We start from the raw sequence: 26,908 nt of genomic DNA, 5'->3' as shown, positions 1-26,908 counted from the left end.
CAATTGCCTGAGCTGTGGGAGTGTTTCTAAAACCACAGAGTGAAGCATGTTTCTGTTTTTCTGTTAGTATTCAGAGATAGGCTATGGACTGAGGCTCACAGCATTAGAAACTGTGTGTCAAAATCTTCATTGCCTTTTAGTGTAATTGTTATGTCCAACTAATAAAGCTGTAACCACATTAAATGTATATAGTTACATTTTGTAGATATCATTTAAATGTTACCCCAGTAAATACCTGATAAAACAGCAAATCTAGACACAATTTAGTGATGTTTTGTTTTCTTGGTCTGACACAGTCATGGTTCAAGTGTAAGCTAGTGTCACAGTTGCTTGCAATGGATGGTGCACTCATCTCAAATATCTGTACATAATGTTTCTGCAGTATGCATATCAAGGTTGTCTGTGTGTTTACTGACACAATAGGGGTGCTCTGTCTGTCATTGTGTGCACTTTATTGTGCAGGATGCAGATATTTCATTATTTTGGAATGGCACATGCAGAATTTATGATGGATTTACTCCATCATAATGATGGAGTAAATAATGAATTCATGGGACTCACCAAGAGATCTTTAACTAGGTTTGAAGGGGAGAAGAACAGGCTCACTAGGCTTGAGGACTGAAGGAAAGCTGGTGTCACTTCAGAAGGGACAAGAAGGAGGTCTCAGGAACCTGCAGGCCAGTCAATCTCACCTCTTTCTCCAGAAGGATGGTGAAACAGCTCATTCTGGCATCATCTCAAAGCATGTGGAGGAAATGAAGGTTATCAAAGTAGTCAGCTTGGATTCAGCAAAGAGAAGTCAGGTCTGACTAGTCTGATAAGCCTTCTACCATGGCATGACTGAGGGGAGAACAGTGGATGCCATCTACCTTGTCTTTGTCAAGGATTTTGGCGCTGGCTCTCACAGCATCTCTGTAGACAAATTTAGGAAGTGTGGGCTAGATTAATGGATGGTGGAGTGGATTGAAAACTTGCTGAAAGAGAGAGGTTGGAGGGTTGTGGTCAGTGGCACAGAGTGTAGTTGGAGGTCCATAACAAGTGGTGTTCTCTGGGTCCAGTGCTGTTCAATATGTACAACAATGACCTGGATGAATGGGTGGACTGTACTCTCAGGTAGTTTACTGATGGCATAAGATGAGAGTCAGTGACCTGGAGAGGCTGGAGACTTAGAGAGTTACCAGATGAATCATAGAATCAGAATCAACCAGGTTGGAAGAGACCTCCAAGATCAGCCAGTCCAACCTAGCACTCTGCCCTAACCAATCAACCAGACCATGGCACTAAGTGCCTCATCCAGGCTTTTCTTCAACACCTCCAGGGATGGTGCCTCCACCACCTCCCTGGGCAGCCCATTCCAATGGGAAATCACTCTCTCTGGGAAGAACTTCTTCCTAATATCCAGCCTATACCTACCCTGGCACAACTTGAGACTGTGTCCCCTTGTTCTATTGGTGGTTGCCTGGGAGAAGAGGCCACCCCCCACCTGGCTACAATGTCCCTTCAGGTAGTTGTAGACAGTAATAAGATCACCCCTGAGACTCCTCTTCTCCAGGCTAAACAGGCCCAGCTCCCTCAACCTCTCCTCATAGGATTTGTGTTCCAGGCCTCTACCAGCTTTGTTGCCCTTCTCTGGACATGTTCCAGCACCTCAACATCTTTCTTCAATTGAGGGGCCCAGAACTGGACACAGTACTCAAGGTGTGGCCTGACCAGTGCTGAGTACAGGGGAAGAATAACCTCCCTTGTCCTCCTGGCCACACTGTTCCTGATGCAGGCCAGGATGCCATTGGTTCTCTTGGCCACCTGGGCACACTGCTGGCTCATCTTCAGCTTACTATCTATCAGTACCCCCAGGTCCCTTTCCTCCTGGCTGCTCTCCAGCCACTCTGTCCCCAGCCTGTAATGTTGCTTGGGGTTGTTGTGGCCAAAGTGTAGAACCCTGCACTTGGCCTTGTTAAATCTCATCCCATTGGCCTCTGCCCACCCATCCAGCCTGTCCAGGTCCCTCTGCAGGGCTCTCCTACCTTCCAACAGATCAACACCTGCTCCTAGCTTGGTGTCATCTGCAAACTTACTGATGCTGGACTCAATCCCCTCATCCAGATCATCAATAAAGATATTGAACAGGACTGGGCCCAGCACTGATCCTTGGAGAACACCACTAGTGACAGCTGCCAACTGGATGTGGCACCATTCACCACCACTCTTTGAGCTCTGCCATCCAGCCAGTTCTTGATCCAGCACGGAATGAATCTGTCCAAACCATGAGCTGCCAGCTCGGCCAGGAGCTTCTTGTGGCAGACAGTGTCAAAGGCTTTGCTGAAGTCCAGGTAGACTACATCCACAGCCTTCCCCACATTCACCAGGCAGGGAACCTGATCATAAAAGGAGATCAGGTTGGTGAGACAGGACCTGCCCTTCCTAAACCCATGCTGGCTGGGCCTGTACAGCCTGATCCCTTGGCCATCCTGTAGGTGCTTTGTGATGGCACCCAAGGTGACCTGTTCCATACCCTTGCCTGGCACTGAGGTCAGGCTGACAGGTCTGTAGTTTTCTGGCTCCTCCTTACGACCCTTCTTGTGTATGGGAATCACATTGGCCAGCTTCCAGTCTTCAGGGACCTCTCCAGTGAGCCAGGACTGCTGATAAATGATGGAGAGTGGCTTGGCCAGCTCAGCTGCCAGCTCTCTCAGCACCCTAGGGTGGATCCCATCCGGTCCCATGGACTTGTGAGGATCCAAATGACGCAGCAGGTCCCTTACTGCTTCCTCATGGATTAGAGGGGGACTGTACTGGTCCCTGACTCCATCCACCACTTCAGGAGTCCAGCTGTCCTGGAGACAACCTGTCCCACTAGTGAAGATTGAGGCAAAGAAGGTGTTAAGCACCTCTGCCTTTTCCTCATCCTTTGTCACTATGTTCCCCTCTCTATCTAGTAAGGACTGGAGGTTGTCCTTGGCCCTTCTCTTGCCATTCATATATTTAATTCAACAAGGACACGTGAAGGGTACTGCATCTGTGGAGAAATAACCCCATGCACTAGTACAGGTTAGTGGCTGACTTGCAGAAAAATAGCTCTGTGGAAAAAGACCTGAGAGTCCTGGTGGACAACAGGGTGACCATAAGCCAGCAACGTGCCCTAGAGACCAAGAAGGTGAATAGCACCCTGGGGTGTCAAGAATGTGGCCAGTAGTTCAAGGGAGATTCTCCTCTCCCTGTACTCAACCCTAGTGAGGCCTATTCTGGAGTACTGTGTCCAGTTCCGGGCTCTGCAGTTCAAGGTCAAGGAACTGCTTGAGAAAGTATAACGAAGGGCTGCAAAGATGATTAGGAGACCATAATGTGTCTCTTATGAAGAAAGATTGAGGCACTTGGAGCTTTTTAGCCTAGAGAATAAAAGCCTTAAGAAATGTCTTATCAGTGCTTGTAAATACTTAAAGGGCAGGTGTCAAGAAGAGGACAGTCTTTTTTCCATGATGTCCAGCAACAGGACAAGGGGTGATGAGTGCAAACTTGTGTTGTGAAGGGGTTTGTCTGGGTTTTGGGGGAATGAAATATGAGGCCGAATTTTTAAAGGGTTTAAATAATGTAATATCATATACAGAAGGAATCCCCCCTTCCCCAAACTTATTTACAGCTACCCCACACAAGTTCTTTGTGTGTGGTTCTGAGATGTTATTACAGAATGTCTATATACAGCAAATTGGGAATTTAGCAGAGGTTTGAAAGGATTTAGGAAGAGAGTTTGTGGCGTGAAAGTGCCACTGGTAAAACTTGAAAGTTTATGCTGGTTTAGATCGAGTTTGCTCAGTTACTCTCTGGCTGGAGTCAGTTTCGATGGTCCCAAATATCGTGGGCTTGAATAGTTCAGCTCAGGGGTTATTGGGGCGCGCTGTCTGGAGCTTCCACGGGCACAGTCAAGCTGGGAGCAGCAGCTGGAGTGGCGGCTGGCCGGGAGCACTTTGGTCAGTTCCCTGGGCTGGTGCCATGGGCTGGAGTCATGCAGCAGTGATGGTCCCCAAAAGGGGCTGGAAGCGGCTTGGAGCAGCAGGTGGAGGAGGGTGGCAGGAGAGAGGAGCGAGGTGCGAGAAACACTGAATTGCCCCTTTTTATGAGGTCTGATCCCAATTGATGGCCCTTAGACACAGTTCTGTCCAATGAGGGCTTGGCAACAGGCCAGCAGTGTGCCCAGGTGGCCAAGAGAGCCAGTGGCATCCTGGCCTACATAAGGAATGGTGTGGTCAGCAGGAGCAGGGAGGTCATTCTGCCCCTGTACTCTGCACTGGTTAGACCACACCTTGAGTACTGTGTTCAGTTCTGGGCCCCCCAGTTTAGGAAGGACATTGAGATGCTTGAGCATGTCCAGAGAAGGGTGATGAGGCTGGTGAGAGGCCTTGAGCACAGCCCTACGAGGAGAGGCTGAGGGAGCTGGGATTGTTTAGCCTGGAGAAGAGGAGGCTCAGGGGTGACCTTATTGCTGTCTACAACTACCTGAGGGGTGGTTGTGGCCAGGAGGAGGTTGCTTTCTTCTCTCAGGTGGCCAGCACCAGAACAAGAGGACACAGCCTCAGGCTGCACCAGGGGAGATTTAGGCTGGAGGTGAGGAGAAAGTTCTTCACTGAGAGAGTCATTGGACACTGGAATGGGCTGCCCGGGGAGGTGGTGGAGTCGCCATCCCTGGAGCTGTTCAAGGCAGGATTGGACGTGGCACTTGGTGCCATGGTCTAGCCTTGAGCTCTGTGGTAAAGGGTTGGACTTGATGATCTATGAGGTCTCTTCCAATCCTAATAATACTGTGATACTGTGAAAACATACCAAATAAGGTGAAGTCCAGGGGTCCAGTACCCCAAATATGGAGAGGGCTCAGGTGGGTTCCCCACCCTAGGCGCGTGAGCTTACACAACGTGTTTACTTCAACCTCCAAGGCAGCAGGCAAGGCCAGACTGGAAGGCACCAGTTCTATTGTCTCCCTTTGTCCCCCTTAACTTGTTTTCCCCAAGCTTAGGCAGGGCAACACCTTTCAAGGGGACGACATGTCTGGGCATGAATAGATCTGTAAACACAGTCATCTGGGGCCTGTGCAACCCTCCACCACAACTTGGAACGTAGGAAGTCACACCAAAATATGAGGAGGAATGTCTTTACTTTGAGGGTTTATTGGCTGCCCAGAGAGGTGGTGGAATCTCCATCTCTGCAGTTGTTCAAAACTCCTTTTAGCGTGCTTCTGTGCAGTCTGCTCTAGTTGAGTCTGCTCTATCAGTGGGGTTGGAATAGATGATCCCTAGAGGTCCCTTCTAGCCTCTATGATTTTGTCATTTAAAGCTATAGCAATCAGCTATCTAAAATTAAAAAAAATCACATAATTGTAATTTTTAGCTTTCAGAGGAAACATTTTGTAATTTTCTGTGACAGGAGTCTCTACCCCACAGAATGGTTGAATGTTTTGGAGCAGTGAAAAATCACTGTAGCAAAAGTGTTACTACACAGATCTGCCAGCCAAATACTATCTAATGACACATGTGTGAAAATACTAAAGCCTGCAAGTGTTTATGACTAAGTGACAGGCACTACAGAAACCTGTAATTTTAGAAAGCATTATAGAAGTCATCGAATCAACCAGGTTGGAAGAGACCTCCAAGATCAGCTAGTCCAACCTGGCACCCAGCCCTAGCCAGTCAACTAAACCATGGCACTAAGTGCCTCAGCCAGACTTTGCTTGAACACCTCCAGGGACGACGACTCCACCACCTCCCTGGGCAGCCCATTCCAATGCCAATCACTCTCTCTGCCAACAACTTCCTCCTAACATCCAGCCTATACTTCCCCCAGCACAACTTGAGACTGTGTCCCCTTGTTCTATTGCTGCTTGCCTGGCAGAAGAGACCACCCCCCACCTGATTACAATGTCCCTGCAGGTAGTTGTAGACAGTAATGAGGTCAGCTCTGAGCCTTCTCTTCTCCAGGCCAAACAACCCCAGCTCCCTCAGCCTCTCCTCATAGGGTTTGTGTTCCAGGCCCCTCACCAGCTTTGTCACCCTTCTCTGGACACATTCCAGCACCTCAACATGTCATTTAGCATATATTTCTTCCACATTTTTGGTTCTTGTAAGTTCGACTGCACTATTCTTAAATATCTAATTTTTGTTTTGGAACTATTATTTTGTTTTCTTCTACAGCAAAATTCCAAGGAAATTAATGCTTGATTGGAAGGAGTTTTTTGTTAACGGCAAACCAATATATGAACAAGCCTCGATCCAGCCTTTGCCAGATGAACCAAGCCCAGAGCAACTCATAGAGCTGGATAAAATGAGTCTGTTAGATGAAAAAGATTATGATGAATACAAGGTACATCAAACTGATAAGACATAATAAAAGATAATGCAGCTTGTTGTTTTTTTTCTGATAATGAACACTTTGTTGTCATTTTTCTCTTCTACTGGTTTCTGACATCAGATTTTGACATACTTTTCTTGTCGTTGTAAGAGGTTCTATATGAAGTCACTATGGTTTGTAGTTAGTGGCACTGGATAACTAGTGTAATTTTAAAACACTGTTACAGTTTCATTCTTGTATATAACATTGATTATGTTTCTCTCTTGAGATCGTAGGAACATGTTAGTAGTAATTCAAATAATTTTTAGCTAATTGGAATTTGAAAGTGTAGTTTTTGCAACCGTGTTTGAAAATGCAACAGAAAGCAGCTAACAAACGCAAGTAAAATGAAATACTGAATCTGATACAAAACCTGATAGTCTTAATTTCAGCAGTTTCGAGACAGTGCTATACAAAAAGATTTATTGGTTTGAGTTACCTATTTTTTAAGGTGGTAACATTTGTGAAAATTATTAAGTGTGGCTGATATTTTTCTCTACCTTCTCTTGGAATACAAGTAAATATTTTTCTGGGTACTTTAAAGTTTCTCTTCAAGCTTATAATACATTAATTTAATTTCACAAATGCAAGATGAAAGAAGGATGTTTCCTTGTTAGAATATATTGTGCTGTATTTTTCCAAATTACATTAAGGATGCTTAAATTTGGAAACTAATTCCTACATCTATAGTCTTTTCAAATAATCTTATTGACTGGAATATGGTGAGTAGCTTGTCTTTGACTTGCTGAGGAATGATAGCTACAATACATATGTGCTTTTATCTACCCAGAACTGTCTGATCTGTTTTCTTTTGCAATAAATATAAATGTTTATTGTGAATTCCTGTGATTAGGTGTGGATCTGTTTGAGGGTAGGAGACCCTTGCAGAGGGACCTGGACAGGCTGGATGGGTGGGCAGAGGCCAATGGGATGAGATTTAACAAGGCTAAGTGCAGGATTCTGCACTTTGGCCACACCAACCCCAAGCAGCGCTATAGGCTGGGGGCTGAGTGGCTGGAGAGCAGCCAGGAGGAAAGGGACCTGGGGGTACTGGCAGATAGTAGCTGAAGATGAGCCAGCAGTGTGCCCAGGTGGCCAAGAGAGCCAATGACATCCTGGCCCGGATCAGGAAGAGTGTGACCAGTAGGACAAGGGAGGTTATTCCTCCCCTGTACTCAACACTGGTCAGGCCATACCTTGAGTAGTGTGTCCAGTTCTGGGCTCCTCAATTCAAGAGAGATGTTGAGATACTGGAAGGTGTCCAGAGAAGGGCAACAAAGCTGGTGAGGGGCCTGGAACACAAACCCTATGAGGAGAGGCTGAGGGAGCTGGGGTTGTTTTACCTAGAGAAGAGAAGGCTCAGGGTGACCTCATTGCTGTCTACAACTACCTGAAGGGGCATTGTAGCCAGGTGGAGGTTGTTCTCTTCTAGGCAACCAGCAATAGAACAAGGGAACACAGTCTCAAGTTGTGGTGGAGGAGATCTAGGCTGGACATTAGGAGGAATTTGTTGCCAGAGAGAGTGATTGGCATTGGAATGGGCTGCCCAGGGAGGTGGTGGAGTCGTCGTCCCTGGAGGTGTTCAAGCAAAGCCTGGCTGAGGCACTTAGTGCCATGGTCTAGTTGACTGGCTAGGGCTGGGTGCTAGGTTGGACTAGCTGATCTTGGAGGTCTCTTCCAAACTGTTTGATTCTATGATTCTATGAATTTATTTCAGACTCAATCTTAATGTATGTCTTTCTCATTTTTCTGTTTGTAAGGTACTTGTTCATATCCTGTCAACTTGTTGAATTAATTTCACAATCATTTTCTTTAAAAGGCATATAGACAAGACCAATGAGAATGATATAGAGGGCAGACAGGCAGGAAATCATTAATATAGAGTACTAATGAAACATTAATTTTTTAGAGTCATTGTTATTTATATTACAAATTCTCAATAGAGTTCTCTAGGTGTAAATGCACTGACATTCTCATACATTTAATGACACCTCTAAAGTCTCTTTCGTAGTCTGTTTCAAATGCACATTTATGTAAATATTTTTTCCAGATGTTATTATTCTTTTGCCTTTCACAATAAATATTCTTCAAAAGCTGGTATTATATGAATGTAAAATTGTTGGCATGCATTCACACTTAAGTTTTCTAAAAGCCTAAATGAACAGCTAATGTCCTCAAAGTTCTGCTTCTAGATAAGCCTATTGGTAAGGCATTTTTGTAAAGTTTCGGTTAATTTTCTTAACACTTGAGAAAAAAGCCCAACACAGGCAATTTGGCATTGCTCAATAATATTTTTTACATTAGCAATAATGACTAAATTGCCAAGTAAATGCAAGAACAAATTAGTGCTATCAGTCCATTGCACATTCCACATTAGATTGGGCATTAAAGTATTTAGAAACTATAACATCAGCAGTTTAGGCTAATCACTTAAGTTAATGGCAAAGCAAGCAGAACAGTAGGCATTGCTCAAAATGCCAAATAAATAATTTCCAGTTTAACTTCAGAATGTTCATCTGGAGTTAGATAACTCTCTCATTGATGCCTGAAAAGTTGTTTCTGGTGGTAAACTACTTTATCTCAAGACAGTTACAGTCTAGCAATCTTCTGCTTAAAGGGTAAGAAATCTCAAAAGTGAGTTCTTTGAGTGGGGAGTCCATCCATTTGAAATTGATTTTTAGTACAAGACTGATAGAACAATCTAATGAGGTTCAACAAGAATAAGTGCAGAGTCCTGCACCTGACAAAGAATAATGAACTTCACCAATACAGGTTAGGAGGTGATCTCCTAGAGTACAGCCCCATGGAGAAATACCTGGGAGAACTGGTGAATAAGTTCTCTATGGTACAGAAATGTGCCCTTGTGGCCAAGAGGGCCAATAGTATCCTGGGGTGCATTAAGAAGAGTACATCCAGCAGATTGAGGAAGGTTCTCCTTCCCTGTCATGAGGACCAACATGAATATTGAATCCAGTTCTGGGCTACCCAGAGGAAGAAAGTTTTTACTGTAAGGATCACAAAGTACTGGAACAGGCTTCCCAAAGAGGTTTTGGAGTCTGCTCTCATCTTGATACATAAATGTGTAACCTGCATTAGATGATATAGTGCTGCTCTGGCAGGGTGGTTGGACCTGCAGATCTCCAGAGGTCCCTTCCAACATCCTGTGATCCATCTCTGCTTGCAAGTTTAAGGAAGAATGGTTCAGATAGGATAAGGATTTAAGCATATGTTGTGAATTGCTCATTAAGAAGTATACTTCCTCAGATGTATTAGAAGGAGATATTGTGCCACTCCAAAATATTTTCTCCTTTGTTTTTACTGATTGGTAATGGTGGATATTTTAAGTTAGAGTCATAATAAGTTACATCATGTTATTCTATCTGTGTAGAAAGTGAACACTGATCCAGTTCTGTTATTAGAATGTATACTCTAGTGATTTGTCATCCACAATTGCAAGTTCAGGAAAACCTTGCATGTTATACCTGGAACAGGCAAACCATTATCTTTTAGCAGAACTTTGAAACTGATTGCTTCTATTGATAGTGATTCAATTTTTAATTTATAGCCTGCTAACAGTGTTTAGGTTCAAAGGAATGTGGGGATCATTTAGTTCAGCCTCTTTGCTCAAAGCTGGGACAACTTCCGAGTCAGGCAATATTCCTCATCTTCTTCTCTGGCCAGCTTTCAAGTATTTCCAAGAACAGAGATTCCACACATTCTGTTTGCAACCCATTCCTCTGCTTAATCAATCTCATTGTGAACATTTCTCCTTTGTTTTTTCTTTACCTATGCCTCTCAGCCTTTTATTTTCATCCCAAAAGGGGTGATAAGCCAGAATCTAATTGAGACTATTGTTAGCCTACATAACTTCCAAACACCTATCCAAATATTAACTAATGTGGGACTGATATTATCCTACATACTAAAATATTGTCTTTTAGCTTCTTTAAGCATAAATTGCACATCAATATTTTCCTGCTGTTAGAAAAGGTAGAGTATATATAGCAATCACCAAAGCATAATTATGGAGTCAGTTGTTTTGACTACATCTTTCCATTCTCATCTTTCTGTTGGAAGGTAGGAGAGCCCTGCAGAGGGACCTGGACAGGCTGGATGGGTGGGCAGAGGCCAATGGGATGAGACTGAACAAGGCCAAGTGCAGGGTTCTGCACTTTGGCTACAACAACCCCAAGCAGCGCTATAGGCTGGGGACTGAGTGGCTGGAGAGCAGCCAGGAGGAAAGGGACCTGGGGGTACTGATAGATAGTAGGCTGAAGATGAGCCAGCAGTGTGCTCAGGTGGCCAAGAGAGCCAATGGCATCCTGGCCTGCATCAGGAACAGTGTGGCCAGTAGGACAAGGGAGGTTATTCTTGCCCTGTACTCAGCACTGGTCAGGCCACACCTTGAGTGCTGTGTCCATTTCTGGGCTCCTCAATTCAAGAAAGATGTTGAGGTACTGGAATGTGTCCAGAGAAGGGTGAGAAGGCTGATGAGAGGCCTGGAACACAAAGCCTATGAGGAGAGGCTGAGGGAGCTGGGGTTGTTTAGCCTAGAGAAGATGAGGCTCAGGAGTGACCTCATTCCTGTCTACAACTACCTAAAGGGAGGCTGTAGCCAGGTGGTGTTGGTCTCTTCTCCCAGAGAAGCAGCAACAGAACAAGGGGACACAGTCTCAAGTTGTGCCAGGGGAAGTATAGGCTGGATGTTAAGAGGAAGTTGTTGGCAGAGAGAATGATTGGCATTGGAATGGGCTGCCCAGGGAGGTGGTGGAGGCACCGTCCCTGGAGGTGTTCAAGCAAAGTCTGGATGAGGCACTTAGTGCCATGGTCTAGTTGACTGGCTAGGGCTGGGTGCTAGGTTGGAGTGGATGATCTTGGAGGTCTCTTCCAACATGGTTGATTCTAAGATGTATGATCTTCTTCCACTGTGGTTGTTAGTGTTTGTACTAGCAGAACTTCATTAATCTGTAACAGTACTCCAAGTTATCACTGTTAAATTTATACTGGTCTCAAAGCAGTTAAACTGGAAGATTCTACTCAGTATTTTCTTACTTTAAAAACTTGTTGAAATTATATTGTGGTTTGCTTGTTTGAGCTGTTGGATTTTTGTTTAATTTTTCTCATTGAATGTCTGTTAAATATATATATATGTATATATATGTATATATATATATATACATTTAAAACTTTTTCCCATGACAATCTATGTGTCACACTGGTTAGTAACATTACCCAGTTTTATCAATGCTGAATACTAAAGTACTGGGGTTCTGTTTTAAAAATCTGCTGCTGTTTCATTCTATGGTATTGGTGAAATGATTTTTCATATTTATGGAACAAAAAGATTTTTTTTCTAGGAATCCATAGAAAACATCATAGTGTACTTATCTGTCAGGCAGGTGTTAGTGAACATCAATAAATCCTTAATGGTAATGACATAATTTTAGGTTTTAACAAATCCCCATTCTAAAAATACTTTCTTTAGTATTATTCAGATTTGGTTATTGAATCATAGAATCAACCAGTTTGGAAGAGACCTCCAAGATCATCCAGTCCAACCTAGCACCCAGCCCTATCCAATCAACTAGACCATGGCACTAAGTGCCTCATCCAGGCTTTTCTTGAACACCTCCAGAGATGGGAGGGGTTTGCCTGTGTTGCTTGTGTTTTGTTTGTGTATAAATGCACATCAGTGATTGACAAAGCATAATGACATATTATTATTGGGTAATTTTCCTTTATACAGAGTATGACAGGAGAATGGTGCCCAACTGAAGAGAACAGCGAAAACAAACCACCTCTTAATAATAACATACTGGGTCATGTGCTTCGTAGACTGATGGAGATTTTCTATCCTCCAAAACCCAAAGCTTCACCACCTGCATTTCCTGCATTTCCCATCAAGGGATGTATTTTGGGAAAACTTTTTAGTGGAAAAACTACCTGTATAAAGTCTATTGAAAAAGGTAGAATTTTTTATATTTTCCTTCCTAGAACTCTTGAAATGTTTGTTTGCATTGAAATCCCACTCTAATAATGAAAATCATTTGGGCAAATCCTTGCACTGCTAATCCTTGAACCTGAGATGGATCTGTGTTTTGCAAGGGCTGGTTGCAAGTCATTCGCTCGTTGTCTTCCAAAATAAGGTTAAAAAAATATTTGCACTTAAATGTAATGTTAATTAAGTATTGCTTCTTCATCGAGAATTTGGAAGTGACTTTGGCAAACTTCTCTGGGGATGTTTGTCCTAACAGAGGCTAACAAGACAGATACATGATTGTGGATTTATGCTGTGCAGTGGTTACAGTGCAGAGAGAGTTGAAAAAACTTATATCAAACCCCCAAACGAAATCATTGATTTAATTGCCAGGAATAGTCTTTTTGTGTGTATGTTTAAGTCAAACTGTAAATTTACCTAACTTTTTTCATATATTAGTTTGCAATATTCAGGTACTATCTGTTGATACTCTGGTTCAGGAGGCCATCCAAGCTTTTACTAAAAATGAAATGAAAAGAGAACAAAATATGATTCCAGAAGAAGCAGAGAGTTCTAAGGAACAGAATAAAGTAAGCATTTTCTAAGTTTTAAAGTGGAGTCTCTTGGGGAGACCAGAATGAAAGACATAAGGCAGAAAGCATGTTGTTTCCATTTTTTACTCAAAGTTAGTTTCAAGTTTTAACTTACATGACCTCAAGAGTCAATTTGAGTTGACAAGCTTGTTTTTCCAGTAATGTGTAGTTTCCTTTCTAATCCATTTCCTTTCATAATTGTTCCAAGGTCCAGAAGATCTTACCAAAGTCATCACCAAATGTTCTAAAGAAATTGCAAACAGAAATACCTAGAAATGGAACCAAAGGTGTGTATACTTAAAAAGAAGTTTAGTTTATCTAATCTATGTGTATATATTTATACAATTCAATTTTAGTTCTTACCTTATTAGACTTCAGTGTCAGTTCCCTTCTTTTTTACATCTGGAGTAATATTGATACCTGAGTTTTCACAGTAGTTTCCATTATTAATTTCCTCTTCCTACATATTCTGAGTGTCTGGGGTCAGCAAGTGCAGGCTGCTCCATAGAATCATAGAATCATAGAATCAACCAGATTGGAAGAGACCTCCAAGATCATCCAGTCCAATCTATCACCCTGCCCTATCCAATCAACCAGACCATGGCACTAAGTGTCTCATCTAGGCTTTTCTTGAACACCTCCAGGGATGGTGCCTCCACCACCTCCCTGGGCAGCCCATTCCAATGCCAATCACTCTCTCTGTGAAGAACTTCTTCCTAATATCCAGCCTATACCTACCCTGGCACAACTTGAGACTGTGTCCCCTTGTTCTATTGCTGGTTGCCTGGGAGAAGAGGCCACCCCCCACCTGGCTACAATGCCCCTTCAGGTAGTTGTAGACATTAATAAGATCACCTCTGAGCCTCCTCTTCTCCAGGCTAAACAGGCCCAGCTCCCTCAACCTCTCCTCATAGGGTTTGTGCTCCAGACCCCTCACCAGCTTTGTTGCCCTTCTCTGGACATGTTCCAGCACCTCAACATCTTTCTTGAATTGAGGGCCCCATGAAAGAATGTGAACTAGGTTATGAGGGCAAAAGCAGGAAGTGGTAATGTTCCACCAGCAAAGACTGAGGATATTGATTCAGCTGACAGTTGCCAGGGTCACTCTCAGGTCCAGAGACCTTGATCAATGTCAGCCTCAGTATGGTGATAGCCCAGCAATTCTGCTAATGCAGTAAGTGTACCACAGACGGGGTCCAGAATGAGAGCTTCAGCTTAAAAACAGCTCCCAAAGAAAGGAAGGACCAGCCCTCACCTCCTCATGTGTTACCTTTCTTTACATCAGATCTTACCAAGAAAGGAACTGACACTGGGCTCAGCCACCTAAGATCAGAATCACATAATGATTGAGTTTGGGAGGGGCTTCTGCAGATCATTTAGTCCAGGGATCTCTGCTGTAGGTCGTTCAGGACTATGTTCAGTTGGATGGTGTACATGTTCATGGATACACCACAATCTCACTGAGCAGTTTTCCAGTGTTCTGTAACCCTCACATATTTTTATGTTAAAATTGAATTTCCCATGTTCCAGTTTGTGTCTGGTATCTTTTCTAACTTTACTTGGCACAAGTAAGAAGCATCTGTCTCCGTTTTCTTCACTTGATTACCCACCCTAAATACTTCCACACATTGATAAAACTCCTGTGAGGCCTTCTCCAGGCTGAACAGCCCCAATTCTAAGCCTTCCCTTATATGTCAGATACTCCCAAATCATAGTAATAGTTGGGGACTTTCTCTGGGCCTACTGAAATACTCCATATTTTTTGTGCACTGGTGAGTTCCAAGCTAGTCACAGCACTACAGATGTGGTCTCTCAAGAGCTGAGAATGAAGAAGAGTGGTCTCAGATGCTGTTGGCCCTCTCTGCTGCAAGAGTACATTGCTGGTTCGTGGTCAACTTGTTTTCCACCAGGGCCCCCATGCTCCTTTCAAGATGATTATCCCCTTGCTGATACTGAAGGCATGGGATTTTCCTCACCAAGAGTATTTCAGTACACTGAACTTCATGAAATTGCTGTCAGCCCTTTTCTCCAGCCCATCAAGATCCCTCCTAAGGGCAGCACAGCCATCTGATGTATCAACCACTCCTTCCAGTTTTGTATTGTCTGCACAGGTGCTGAGGGTGCTCACTATCTTAATCATCCAGGTCACTCATGAAGATGTTAAATACTGTTGGTCTCAGAATCAGTGCTTGGGCCACATCACTGATCACTGATTGTCAGTGGCATTTCACACTGCTGGTCACAGCCACTTAAGACTGGCAATTTGGTCACTGTTGAGTCCACCACCACACTGTCCACTTACTTAGTCTCTCCTTCATCAGTTTGTCTATGAGAACTCTAAGGAAGATAGTATCAAAAGTCAGTGTGAACAGCATAGGCTGATCTCTAAGACACAGAGCCCACCATTCCATTATAGAAGGCAGTCAGGTTAGTTGGGCATGATTCCCCCTCATAAAGCCACACTGACAACTCCCACTTGTCTTTCTGTCTGTAATGTAGTTGAAAATTATTTCTGTGTTTATTTGTTCTGTCAGTTCTGAGCAACTGAGGTGAGGCCAACTGGCATGTACATCCCCAAATCCCCCTTCTTGCTTTCCTTGGGAAGAGGAGTGGCAGTCGCATTCTTCTAGGAATCTTTCCCAATCCCCAGGACCTTTGGAAAACTGTTAAGAGTGTCCTAGCAATGACATTGGCCAAGTCCCTCAGCATGGGTGCATCTATGCCATCAGGCCTCATGGACTTACATATTTCTGTTTTATTTAAACATTTCTTAAGCTGATCTTCCTTTACCAAGGTCATATCTTTCCTACTATGGTTGCCTGGTAGTGTCAACAGATAGTTTAATCTTCTGCATGTCTTTTTCAGTAGGCCCACATTTTCATTAGCTTTCCTTTTGCTGTGGAGATATCTGCAAATGCTTTTGTTGTTGCCTTTTGCAGACATAGAATCATAGAATCAGCCAGGTTGGAAGAGACCTCCAAGATCATCCAGTCGAACCTAGCATCCAGCCCTATCCAGTCAAATAGACCATGGCATTAAGTGCCTCATCCAGTCTTTTCTTGAACACCTGCAGGGATGGTGACTCCACCACCTCCCTGGGCAGTCCATTCCAATGCCAATCACTCTTGTGCTGGGGTAGGTATAGGCTGGATGTTACGAGGAAGTTCTTCACAGAGAGAGTGATTTGCCATTGGAAAGGGCTGCTCAGGGAGGTGGTGGAGGCACCGTCCCTGGAGGTGTTGAAGAAAAGACTGGATGAGGCACTTAGTGCCATGGTCTAGTTGATTGGATAGGGCTGGTTGCTAGGTTGGACTGGCTGATCTTGGAGGTCTCTTCCAACCTGGTTGATTCTATGAACATATGATTCTATGATCATCCAGTCTATACTTCCCCCGGCACAACTTGAGGCTGTGTCCCCTTGTTCTATTGCTGGTTACCTGGGAGAAGAGACCAACCCCCACCTGGCTACAACCTCCCTTCAGGTAGTTGTAGACAGCAATGAGGTCTGCCCTGAGCCTCCTCTTGTCCAGGCTAAACAACCCCAGCTCCCTCAAGCCTCTCCTTATAGGGTTTGTGTTCCAGGCCCCTCACCAGCCTTGTTGCCCTTCTCTGGACACATTCCAGCACCTCAACAACTCTCTGAAATTGAGGAACCCAGAACAACATAACCCAAAGACTTTCCCCTATGACAGCCACCAAACATTGAAATAAATTTCATGGAGAGAGTATAGTCACCATCCTCGAAGGTTAACGAGATCGCACTGAGTAAACAACCTTTTAACTGATGCCACTCGAAGCTGAACATTCAACATCTTCTGTATTGACTTAAAATTAATGAGGCATACACTCCTATTCTTTATTTATTGTGTAAATATGATAGTAACTGTAGAATTGCTAAATTTTATAATTTACCTATTTCAGGCAATTGTCCTGTCAAAAAGGATCCATCTGAGCAAGACTTAAAATCGGGTAACAGTCAGGATGACCTATCCAAGGTTCGTAATCCAATCTTAGCTTCTACTTTATGAAAATGCATTGTTTAAAATGGTTAAATTACTTGACTTGCAGTACTCTATTCTTTCTGCACAAAATATAAACCAGCTTATTATGAAAATCTGTTCCTCTGTAAACTGGTTAGAGTTGTACATATCATTCAGTTTTTTGTCTCACATTTACATAAGATGAGGTTCTTTCTATGTCATTTATTATTTAGCAGAAATGTATTCCTGCTCTTGCTGCTGCTGCTGCAAAGCAGGTTATTCATCCTGTGATAAGATTTTCTTCCTTTATGTTCAAAGATACTTAATTCTCCAACGATGTCTTTGATATTCTTGGCCACTGGAAAATACTTAGAGAGTCAAGACAGAAAATAACCCTGTAGATTATATTATGTTAAATGCTGCTGTAGGAACCCATCAGTGGATAGATCTAGTGAAAATCAGAATAACCTTAGAAGGGCACTTAGTTTTTTTATTTTTGGCTTTCATATCCTTTGTTTCTCAACCTTGTTTGTATCTGACATTTTCATGATGGAAATGATGCAAATCGTGTGATTTCAGTTAAGTTTTTATACCAGTTGAAACTAGTTAGGCTGGGGTCGGAGTGGCTGGAGAGCAGCCAAACAGAAAGGGATCTGGGGGTGCTGATCAATACCCGCCTGAACATGAGCCTGCAGTGTGCCCAGGTGGCCAAGAGAGCCAGTGGCATCCTGGCCTGCATCAGGCATGGTGTGGTCAGCAGGAGCAGGGAGGTCATTCTGCCCCTGTACTCTGCACTGGTTAGACCACACCTTGAGTACTGTGTTCAGTTCTGGGCCCCCCAGTTTAGGAGGGACATTGAGATGCCTTGCTCACAAGCCCTACGAGGAGAGGCTGAGGGAGCTGGGATTGTTTAGCCTGGAGAAGAGGAGGCTCAGGGGTGACCTTATTGCTGTCTACAACTACCTGAGGGGTGGTTGTAGCCAGAAGGAGGTTGCTGTCTTCTCTCAGGTGGCCAGCACCAGAACGAGAGGACACAGCCTCAAGCTACGCCAGGGGAGATTTAGGCTGGAGGTGAGGAGTAAGTTCTTCACTGAGAGAGTCATTGGACACTGGAATGGGCTGCCCGGGGAGGTGGTGGAGTCGCCGTCCCTGGAGCTGTTCAAGGCAAGGTTGGACGTGGCACTTGGTGCCATGGTCTAGCCTTGATCTCTGTGGTAAAGGGTTGGACTTGATGATCTGTGAGGTCTCTTCCAACCCTGATGATACTGTGATACTGTGATAATTCTTGTTAAATACATAGCAATAAATATTAAATAAAAGTAAATACAGTGATCAAGATTATGATATAATATATGATATGATGTAATGAAATACATAAAGGAGAACATCTTATGCTGCACTCTTCACAGCTATCCGTACGTGCCCAGCTTGGTGCCAGATCCCAGAAAATGCTGAAGAAAGGAAAAAGTATTCCTGATGAATTACTAGTTGACATCCTAGTGGAAGCCATTAAGTACGAAACTTTTTCCTCAGTTATTTAGAATGTAATTATACAACTTGTAGTCTAGATTCTGCCATTTTTCCTTATTAAGGTTTTTTTTTTTGAACATTAGAATCTTCTGCTTGGAACGTGGAGCAAATTAGTGAAGTCAGTTGTGCTAGCAGTGGAATGCTAGCCATAGAGTTTATCTCTAAATTATGCAGGCATTATTGTATGCTACTGAAAATAAGTAAAAATATATATGGTTATGGCACAGTAATTATGTATCATTAATATATCCATTTTGTTTATTAGTTAGAAACAAACGTATACTAGTTAGGGTTTTTTTTAGATTTTCTGAAATGCATAATCCAAGCAGTTAGCTGATTTATTTCTGCCTACTGTTGTTTGACAGGAAATTGATACCCTGATGTGCAGTTAACACTCAAGTTTCTCACATGAATAGAATTTAAGTTATATTGCTCCCACTAGAATATTTGAAAGCTACAAAACAGATTTTGCTGTTTGTTACTTCAGTGCAAAAGGTAGTAGTGAAACTAGTAAAATGAGAACTCAGATAGAGGATTCTGTGTAGGTAGAAGCAAAAATTGGTTTGGTTTTTACTTTTTTCACTTTTAGTTAGGCTTGATGTTATTTTCTGTATTTAAATTCCATTGCTTTATGGTTTAAGTTATGTCTGCCATACTCTGTATTCCTTAGGTTGTTTTAATATAGCGAATACAGAATGGTAGACCTACTAGGGCAACCTTTTATTTAGGTGTTACTACTATGCCACCAGTTCACTGTGTAATTCTGGGTCTTCATTTACTTATAGGCAAATACCACCAGACAAGGGGTGGATTGTGGATGGGTTTCCAATGACAATTAATCAAGCAAAGCTATTTGAAAAAGCCTATACAGGGACTGATCTGGAAGCAAAAGACATAGATTCTGAAAGGTTCTCACTTGTTATGGATCCCAGAGCCCCTAACAAGACTCCTGTTACTTCACATGCTTTTGATATTTCTGTGTTGTTGGACATTTCAGACACTGTGGTACTGAAACGTGTGGCTAACTTGAAGGGTAAGTTTCCAACTACTTTTAATAAAGTAAAATGACAGCCACATTCTGCTGGGTGGGAAATCTAAAGATTGTTGTGATACTGAAACTACTAAATTGTAATTGAAATGTAATAGCAAGTTATGTATTTTAATTAAAATACTAAGTTATAGAATCATAGAATCAACCAGGTTGGAAGAGACCTCCAAGATCATCCAGTCCAGCCTAGCACCCAGCCCTAGCCAGTCAACTAGACCATGGCACTAAGTGCCTCATCCAGTCTCTGTGTGAACACCTCCAGGGACGGTGCCTCCACCACCTCCCTGATCAGCCCTTTCCAATGGCACATCACTCCCTCTGTGAAGAACTTCTTCGTAACATCCAGCCTATACTTCCCCCGGCACAAGAGTGATTGGCATTGGAATGGACTGCCCAGGGAAGGTGGTGGAGTCACCGTCCCTGCTTTGCTTGAACACACCATATGAAATTAGAAATAGTTTCATTTTTTTGGCAGCATTCTTCGTAATTTATAAGGCAAACTCAAACTTTAGATGTCCACAATTAGGCATAAGTATCTAGATATGTTAGATAGCATAAGTAGCTAGATAACGAGGTACAAGTGATACCTTAATTCCAGAGACTGCTTACAGGATATAAATGTAGAATCAGTCAGGATTGGAAGGGACCACAAGGATCATCTAGTTCTAACCACCCTGCCATGGGCAGGGACACCCTACCCTAGATCAGGCTGGACAGAGCCTCATCCAGCCTGGCCTTAAGCACCTCCAGTCATGGGGCCTCAACCACCTCCCTGGGCAACCCATTCCAGGCTCTCACCACTCTCATGGTGAAGAACTTCCTCCTCATGTCCAGTCTGAATCTCTCCACCTCCAGCGTCACTTCATTCCCCCTAGTCCTGTCACTCCCTGATAGCCTAAAAACTCCCTCCCCAGCTTTTTTGTAGGCCCCTTTTAGATAGTGGAAGGCCACAAGAAGGTCACCTGGGAGCCTCCTCTTGTCCAGACTGAACAGCCCCAACTCTTTCAGTCTGTCCTCATAGCAGAGCTCTGCAGCCCTCTGATCATCCCAGTGGCCCTTCTCTGGACACACTCCAGCATGTCCACATCCTTCTTGTAAAGAGGGCTCCAGAATTGGACACAGTACTCCAGGTGGGGTCTCAGCAGAGCAGAGTAGAGGGGGAGGATCACCTCCCTTGACCTGCTGGCCACACTTCTATTGATGCAGCCCAGGCTCTGCTTGGCTTTCTGGGCTGCAAGTGCACACTGCTGGCTCCTGTTAAGCTTCTCATCCACCAGTACCCCCAAGTCCCTCTCCTCAGGGTTGCTGCTCTAGCCAGTCACTGCCCAGCCTGTATTTATGCTCTGGATGACATCCCTTCCCTCCAGCATGTCTGCTGCACCACACAGCTTGGCGTAACTATACTCATTGTAGTAAAAATAGCATTACTGCACAATTTCTCTATGTCTTGCAGCATCACTTTGAATAATTGTGCATTATTACCTTAAATGCTTCCAGATTAACTGAAACAAACACATGTATTTGAAATAAAAGCAGATGAGAAATGTACAAGTGCCTGTATACATGCTTCTCTTTGGTGGTACTGATTTCTCACTGGAGCTGAGATAGTACAGTGGCTGGTGTTTAGATATCACATAAAACAGCAGCTGGAATATGCCTCATTACAAATGAGCATATGTAAATAGTATTTTTCTTCAAGAGACACATTTGGAAGGGAATGAAAGAAATGATAAACCAAGAGATGTGCCAACATTCATTTCCTGTGTGCCAACGTTTATTCCCTATTGATTACTGTCTTCCTCTTCAGTGAATGATCAGATACTGTCAGTGATGTCTTTGTCATTGCTGGCCAAAAGAGACTTTTGAGGACTGTTTCCCTTCTAGATCACACTTTCAAAATAGCTCTTACTCATCTTGGTGAAATATGAGTTCTTCTCCTGTACTCAGCACTGGTCAGGCCACACCTTGAGTACTGTGTCCAGTTCTGGGCTCCTCAGTTCAGGAGTAATGTTGAGGTTCTGGAACGTGTCCAGAGAAGGGGGACAAAGCTGGTGAGGGGCCCGGAACACAAACTCTATGAGGAGAGGCTGAGAGAGCTGGGGTTGTTTAGCCTGGAGTAGTGGAGGCTCAGGGGTGATCTCATTGCTGTCTACAGCTACCTGAAGGGACATTGTAGCCAGGCGGGGGGTGGCCTCTTCTCCCAGGCAACCAGCAATAGAACAAGGGGACACAGTCTCAAGTTGTTCCAGGGAAAGTATTGCTGGATGTTAGGAGGAAGTTCTTCCCAGAGAGAGTGATTGGCATTGGAATGGGCTGCCCAGGGAGCTGGTGGAGTCACCATCCCTGGAGGTGTTCAAGAAGAGAGTGGATGAGGCAGTTAGTGCCATGGTCTAGTTGACTGGCTAGGTCTGGGTGCTAGGTTGGACTGGCTGATCTTGGAGGTCTCTTCCAACCTGGTTGGTTCTATGATTCTATGAATATATCCCATATTGTCCAAATTATATAATTATATATAATTTCTCTTTCACTCTCTCTCTATATATATATAAAAATACATATGTATGTATAATATATATATTATGTTTAATATACATATATATGGTCCATTCTCCTTCATTGTTTTCACAGTGGTGCTTATAGAACACGTGCCTTGAATTAAAGTATGATTTACCTTTAGTGTGGATGAGTCAGAATCCTTACAATTTCTGCTAACAATGCAATGAAGATAAGTGTATAGAGACTGGAAATTCTTATTGACAATAAGGACTTTGTATTGCCAAAACACTTTGAAAATGTCTTAGCCATGATATAATCTCAGATATCCAGACAGAATTTATTTCATATGATGTAATGTGGTGGTAGGAAGAGTCAAAAGAACAATTTAAAAAATATATAGGAAATGGCTTATTTGTAAGACATTTAGAGAAGACTCAGAGAGAACATTTTGCCTTCCTATGCTGTGGTGTATGTGCCCAAAAGGGGTAGTTACTTCAAGGAAGTTTCAGATTAGACTGGGAAAATAACCTTCTGGTAGAATAGATAAGCCTAAAATAGTCCACCTAGAGGAATGCTCCCTCTACAACTGAAAATTGCTATGGTTGCAAGGAACCCATGAGGAAATATTAGTGTTATCATTTGGTATGCATTTGAACAGAGGAAGAGGCAAGGCACAGTCTCTTTCCAGTTAATTTTCTACTTCTGTGTTTTTTTTTCTCACTTTTCCTTTGCTTTAGGAAGTTTGGTACCAAATCTTTAAATGCAGAATTATAGGGAACACAGAAATGTGTCTTTTGATAATGTATTGCTGTTTTCCACACAGAGAATAATTGGAAGTCATCTCAAACTGAACAGGAAAACAATGAGCAAACTTCAGAGGCAGAAATCCTAGAAGAGAAGATTGACATAGCAAGAGAGCAGGTGCTACACAGGTATGTTACGTGAAGTACAAAACATTGGTTTCAGCCAGATGTTTAGGCATTTAATTCATCTGACTCTTATATGTTATCCATGATAGTGCTGACATAACTAATCTTAAGAATTTACATATGTGTACATATGTATATCTGAGGTATATCATACATCACAGAATCAACCAGGTTGGAAGAGACCTCCAAGATCAGCCAGTCCAACCTAGCACCCAGCCATATCCAGTCAACTAGACCATAGCACTAAGTGCCTCATCCAGGCTTTTCTTGAAGACCTCCAGGCACAGTGCCTCCACCAGCTCCCTGGGCAGCCCATTCCAATGCCAATCACTCTCTCTGCCAACAACTTCCTCCTAACATCCAGCCTATACTTCCCCTGGCACAACTTGAGACTGTGTCCCTTTGTTCTATTGCTGGTTGCCTGGGAGAAGAGACCAACCCCACCTGGCTACAACCTCCCTTCAGGTAGTTGTAGACAGCAATGAGGTCACCCCTGAGCCTCCTCTTCTCCAAATAACAACCCCAGCTCACTGCTTCCTAACCCCCCCAGCCAATTCTCCAAACTCACCTCGAACATAATGCAAAGTCTGGGATAAAGGAGAGGGGTGGAAGAGAGGTGAAGGCTGTTTGGGAGCCCCTCCTAGGGACTCTGGTTTCAGAAAGAGGTGTTGTGTTTCTGTGTTACCTTTTTGACTTGTATATTTCTGTTGTATATATTGTAAATATCTGCTTGTATATTGTGCTAAACTGTGAATATAAAGCTCTATTCTTAGTTTCCAGCTCAGCTGAGTTTAGTCTGGGTGATAAGTGTGTGGGGGTGGGTAACACCTAAACCATCACATAATTAAAGTAGGGTTAGGGTTTTTTTTGATTGAAACATTAGATGTTTACAGAAAGAGCATGATCAGATTTTCTTTCTAAATATTTGAGATTATTAACTATTACATTGATTATTTTTATTTGTGATATGAAAAAGGCAGATTTAGCTTGTGACAAGACAGAGTAAGAAATCTATGACTTGTTATCAGTAAAACTGTGAAACTTTGATGGGGTTGATGTGGGTGGAGATGTGTTTTGCCTGTGTTTGGTTTAATATAAAATTAGATGGCCCTACCTTTTATTTTGTGTGTTAATTTGGGAAATTGTTTCATTTTAATTTTAGAGATTAATATCACTTTTGTAGAATTTCAGGCTTTCTGGACACATGGCCAAAATTAGAGAAGTGGTTTTCAGTCCATCAGAATATTCTGGTGAAAGTTAATGCGGAGGCAGAAGAAAGTCTTGTTTGTGAAACAGTGAAGGATGTTATAATGGAGGAAATTGCCAAAAACCAGAATAGAAGTAAGTTTTCCTGTTCTTATTTCTTAGAATTCAGTAACCTGTCAGCAGGATAGATGTCTAATTCTGCTAATGATACTTAAAATACATTTGAAGATACTAATGTTACACACACATATATATACAAGGGTCTGCTCAAGAAGTATCACCAGGAAAAAGGCTTTTACCAGTTGCTCATCAAGATCTGCCTCCTTCTCTTCCTGTGGCACCACCACCAGTTGAACCAGGATCAGAGGAATGGATTTACGTAGATGAACCACTTCCCAATGTATGTTCATTCACCAAAGTATATATTTTTCTCAGTAATGATATGCTTATTCTTCCTAAATGTTCTGTCTCATTGCATATTATTTCTTCAATGAAAGGTAGATCAGTAGTGTGTTATAAATATCTAAAAATACAAGTAACAATTGCTACTAAAATACACAGAAATAAAGAAACACATTTTTTTTTGTTTTTTTTTTTCCCCCTAAAATCTTCACATTGTACTGTGTCCAGTTCTGGGCCCCTCAATTCAAGAGAGATGTTGAGGTGCTGGAACGTGTCCAGAGAAGGGTGACAAAGCTGGTGAGGGGCCTGGAACACAAACCCTCTGAGGAGAGGCTGAGGGAGCTGGGGCTGTTTAGCCTGGAGAAGAGGAGGCTCAGGGGTGACCTCATTGCTGTGTACAACTACCTGAAGGGGCATTGTAGCCAGGCGGGTGGTGGCCTCTTCTCCCAGGCAAGCAGCAATAGAACAAGGGGACACAGTCTCAAGTTGTGCCAGGGTAGGTATAGGCTGGGTGTTAGGAAGAAGTTCTTCACAGAGAGAGTGATTGGCATTGGAATGGGCTGCCCAGGGAGGTGGTGGAGTCGCCATCCCTGGAGGTCTTCAAAAAAAGGCTGGATGAGGCACTTAGTGCCATGGTCTAGTTGACTGGCTAGGTCTGGGTGCTAGGTTGGACAGGCTGAACTTGGAGGTCTCTTCCAACCTGGTTGATTCTATGATTGATAATAAAGAACAGCACATAGATGCCAAAATATTAATACCTTTATTATTAAATAGTCCTTAGACTTACTAGGTCAGTTTCCTGTATCTGACAGGGGCCAGTTTAGGATCTTGTAGAAAGAACGTAAGAGTGGGGAAGTGTTCACCAGACTTCTCCTGAGGTGCTTTTTCTAACATGTTTTCCACCAAGACATCTTCCTAGCTTCCTATTGTCTGAAATTGTGGAGTTCCCTGAGGTGACTTTGTTTCTACGTGTTTGTGTTTAGTAGCTCTCAGTAGAATTTTCTTCCATCATTGTGTCTAGTTGCTTTGATTTTGAAGCAGGATTTTTTTTGTTATAGATTAGATAATTATACTCATCCTGGAAAAAAATAATTTCATCTCTTTTCTTGATGCTTTTTGTTTGCTTGAGTCATTTGACCCCTAGTTGTTATACTGTGAAATACAATGAATAATACCCATAATCACCTTCTAAAGGTATTTAGGATGTGACAGGCATCTATTGCATCTTTATTTTGCTCTTTACTTTGCTCCTCCACTCCAGTGAAAATCTATTTAACTCTCCTCATGTGGATCAGTTGCTGTGCTCAGTCATGATTCTTGCCCTTCTGTCTAGTTCTACTATAAGCTTTTCGAGATGAGGAGTACAAACTGAATGCAGTATTTGGAAATGTAAATTTGGAGGGGTGCATTGCATTTTATTCTTTAATTGCTGTCTCAAGATTTATCCACTTGCCATCATAGAATGGCTTGAGTTGGAAGGGATCTTGAAGATCATCTAGTTCTGACTGCCCTGCCATCAGCAGAGACACCTCCCACTAGAACAGGTTGCTCAAAGCCTCATCCAGCTTAGTCTTAAATATCCATTATGGATGAACAAGGTGCTCCTGGACTTACTTGAGTACAAAAAGAAACTTTATAGAGAGTGGAAGCTAGAGTGGACTAATTGGGAGGATTATAAAGAAGTTGTCCAAGCAGATGAGGATCAGGTTAGGAAATCTAAAGCACAGATAGAATTAAATCTGTCTAGAGACATAAAGGAGAAAAAGAAGAATTTGTTTAGGTATGTCAGGAAGGACGTAAAAGGAAGACTAGGAATGATGTGAGGCCTCTTCAGAAGAGAAATGGAGAGCTGCTGGTCACAAAGGATGTAGAGAAGGCTGAGGTACTCAATGACTTCTTTGCCTCAGTCTTTGTGAGAAAGGAGTTCTAGCCACACTGCCCAAGTTAGGGTACTTGGAGAGCAAGGGAAGAAAGAGGGAAGGGAAGGAAGATCCACCCACTATAAGTGAACATCTGGCTTATGACCATCTGAGGGTAGACAAGTGCATGGGACCTGGCAAGATCCATATGTGGGTCCTGAGGGAAATGGCAGATGAAATTTTCAAGCCACTATCCATCAAATATTAAAGGACATGTCAGTCTGGTGAAGTTCCTGCTGACTGGAAAAGGGGAAGCATAACTCCCATCTTAAAAAGGGAAGAAAGGAAGACCCCAGGAACTATAGGCCAGTCAGTCTCATCTCTGTGTCTGGCCAGATTATGGAGTAGATCCTTCTGAAGGCCTTGCTAAGGCATACAGAAAATGATCTTTAGAGTCCCTTCCAACATAAACCATTCTGGGCATCCTGTTCCAGTGCCTCCCCACCCTCATAATAA

General features: G+C 43.0%; 1 protein-coding gene across 1 annotated transcript in view; it reads left to right on the top strand.

Annotated features, from left to right (window-relative positions):
• The window catches only part of SPEF2 (sperm flagellar 2), an 88,090-nt gene that overhangs the window by 22,408 nt on the left and 38,774 nt on the right, over nt 1-26,908 (top strand). Inside the window, exons 10-19 of the mRNA XM_064140864.1 lie at nt 6,177-6,345; nt 12,119-12,338; nt 12,809-12,939; nt 13,151-13,229; nt 16,864-16,937; nt 18,332-18,435; nt 19,238-19,485; nt 22,820-22,928; nt 24,109-24,266; nt 24,392-24,531. Coding sequence (XP_063996934.1) covers nt 6,177-6,345; nt 12,119-12,338; nt 12,809-12,939; nt 13,151-13,229; nt 16,864-16,937; nt 18,332-18,435; nt 19,238-19,485; nt 22,820-22,928; nt 24,109-24,266; nt 24,392-24,531 — 1,432 coding nt within the window. The remainder of the gene's footprint in view (nt 1-6,176; nt 6,346-12,118; nt 12,339-12,808; nt 12,940-13,150; nt 13,230-16,863; nt 16,938-18,331; nt 18,436-19,237; nt 19,486-22,819; nt 22,929-24,108; nt 24,267-24,391; nt 24,532-26,908) is intronic.

This window comes from Pogoniulus pusillus, chromosome Z (assembly GCF_015220805.1).
Source record: "Pogoniulus pusillus isolate bPogPus1 chromosome Z, bPogPus1.pri, whole genome shotgun sequence".
Classification (NCBI taxonomy): domain Eukaryota; kingdom Metazoa; phylum Chordata; class Aves; order Piciformes; family Lybiidae; genus Pogoniulus; species Pogoniulus pusillus.
Note: the sequence above shows the minus strand (reverse complement) of the source record. Positions and strands in the feature narration are given on the sequence as shown.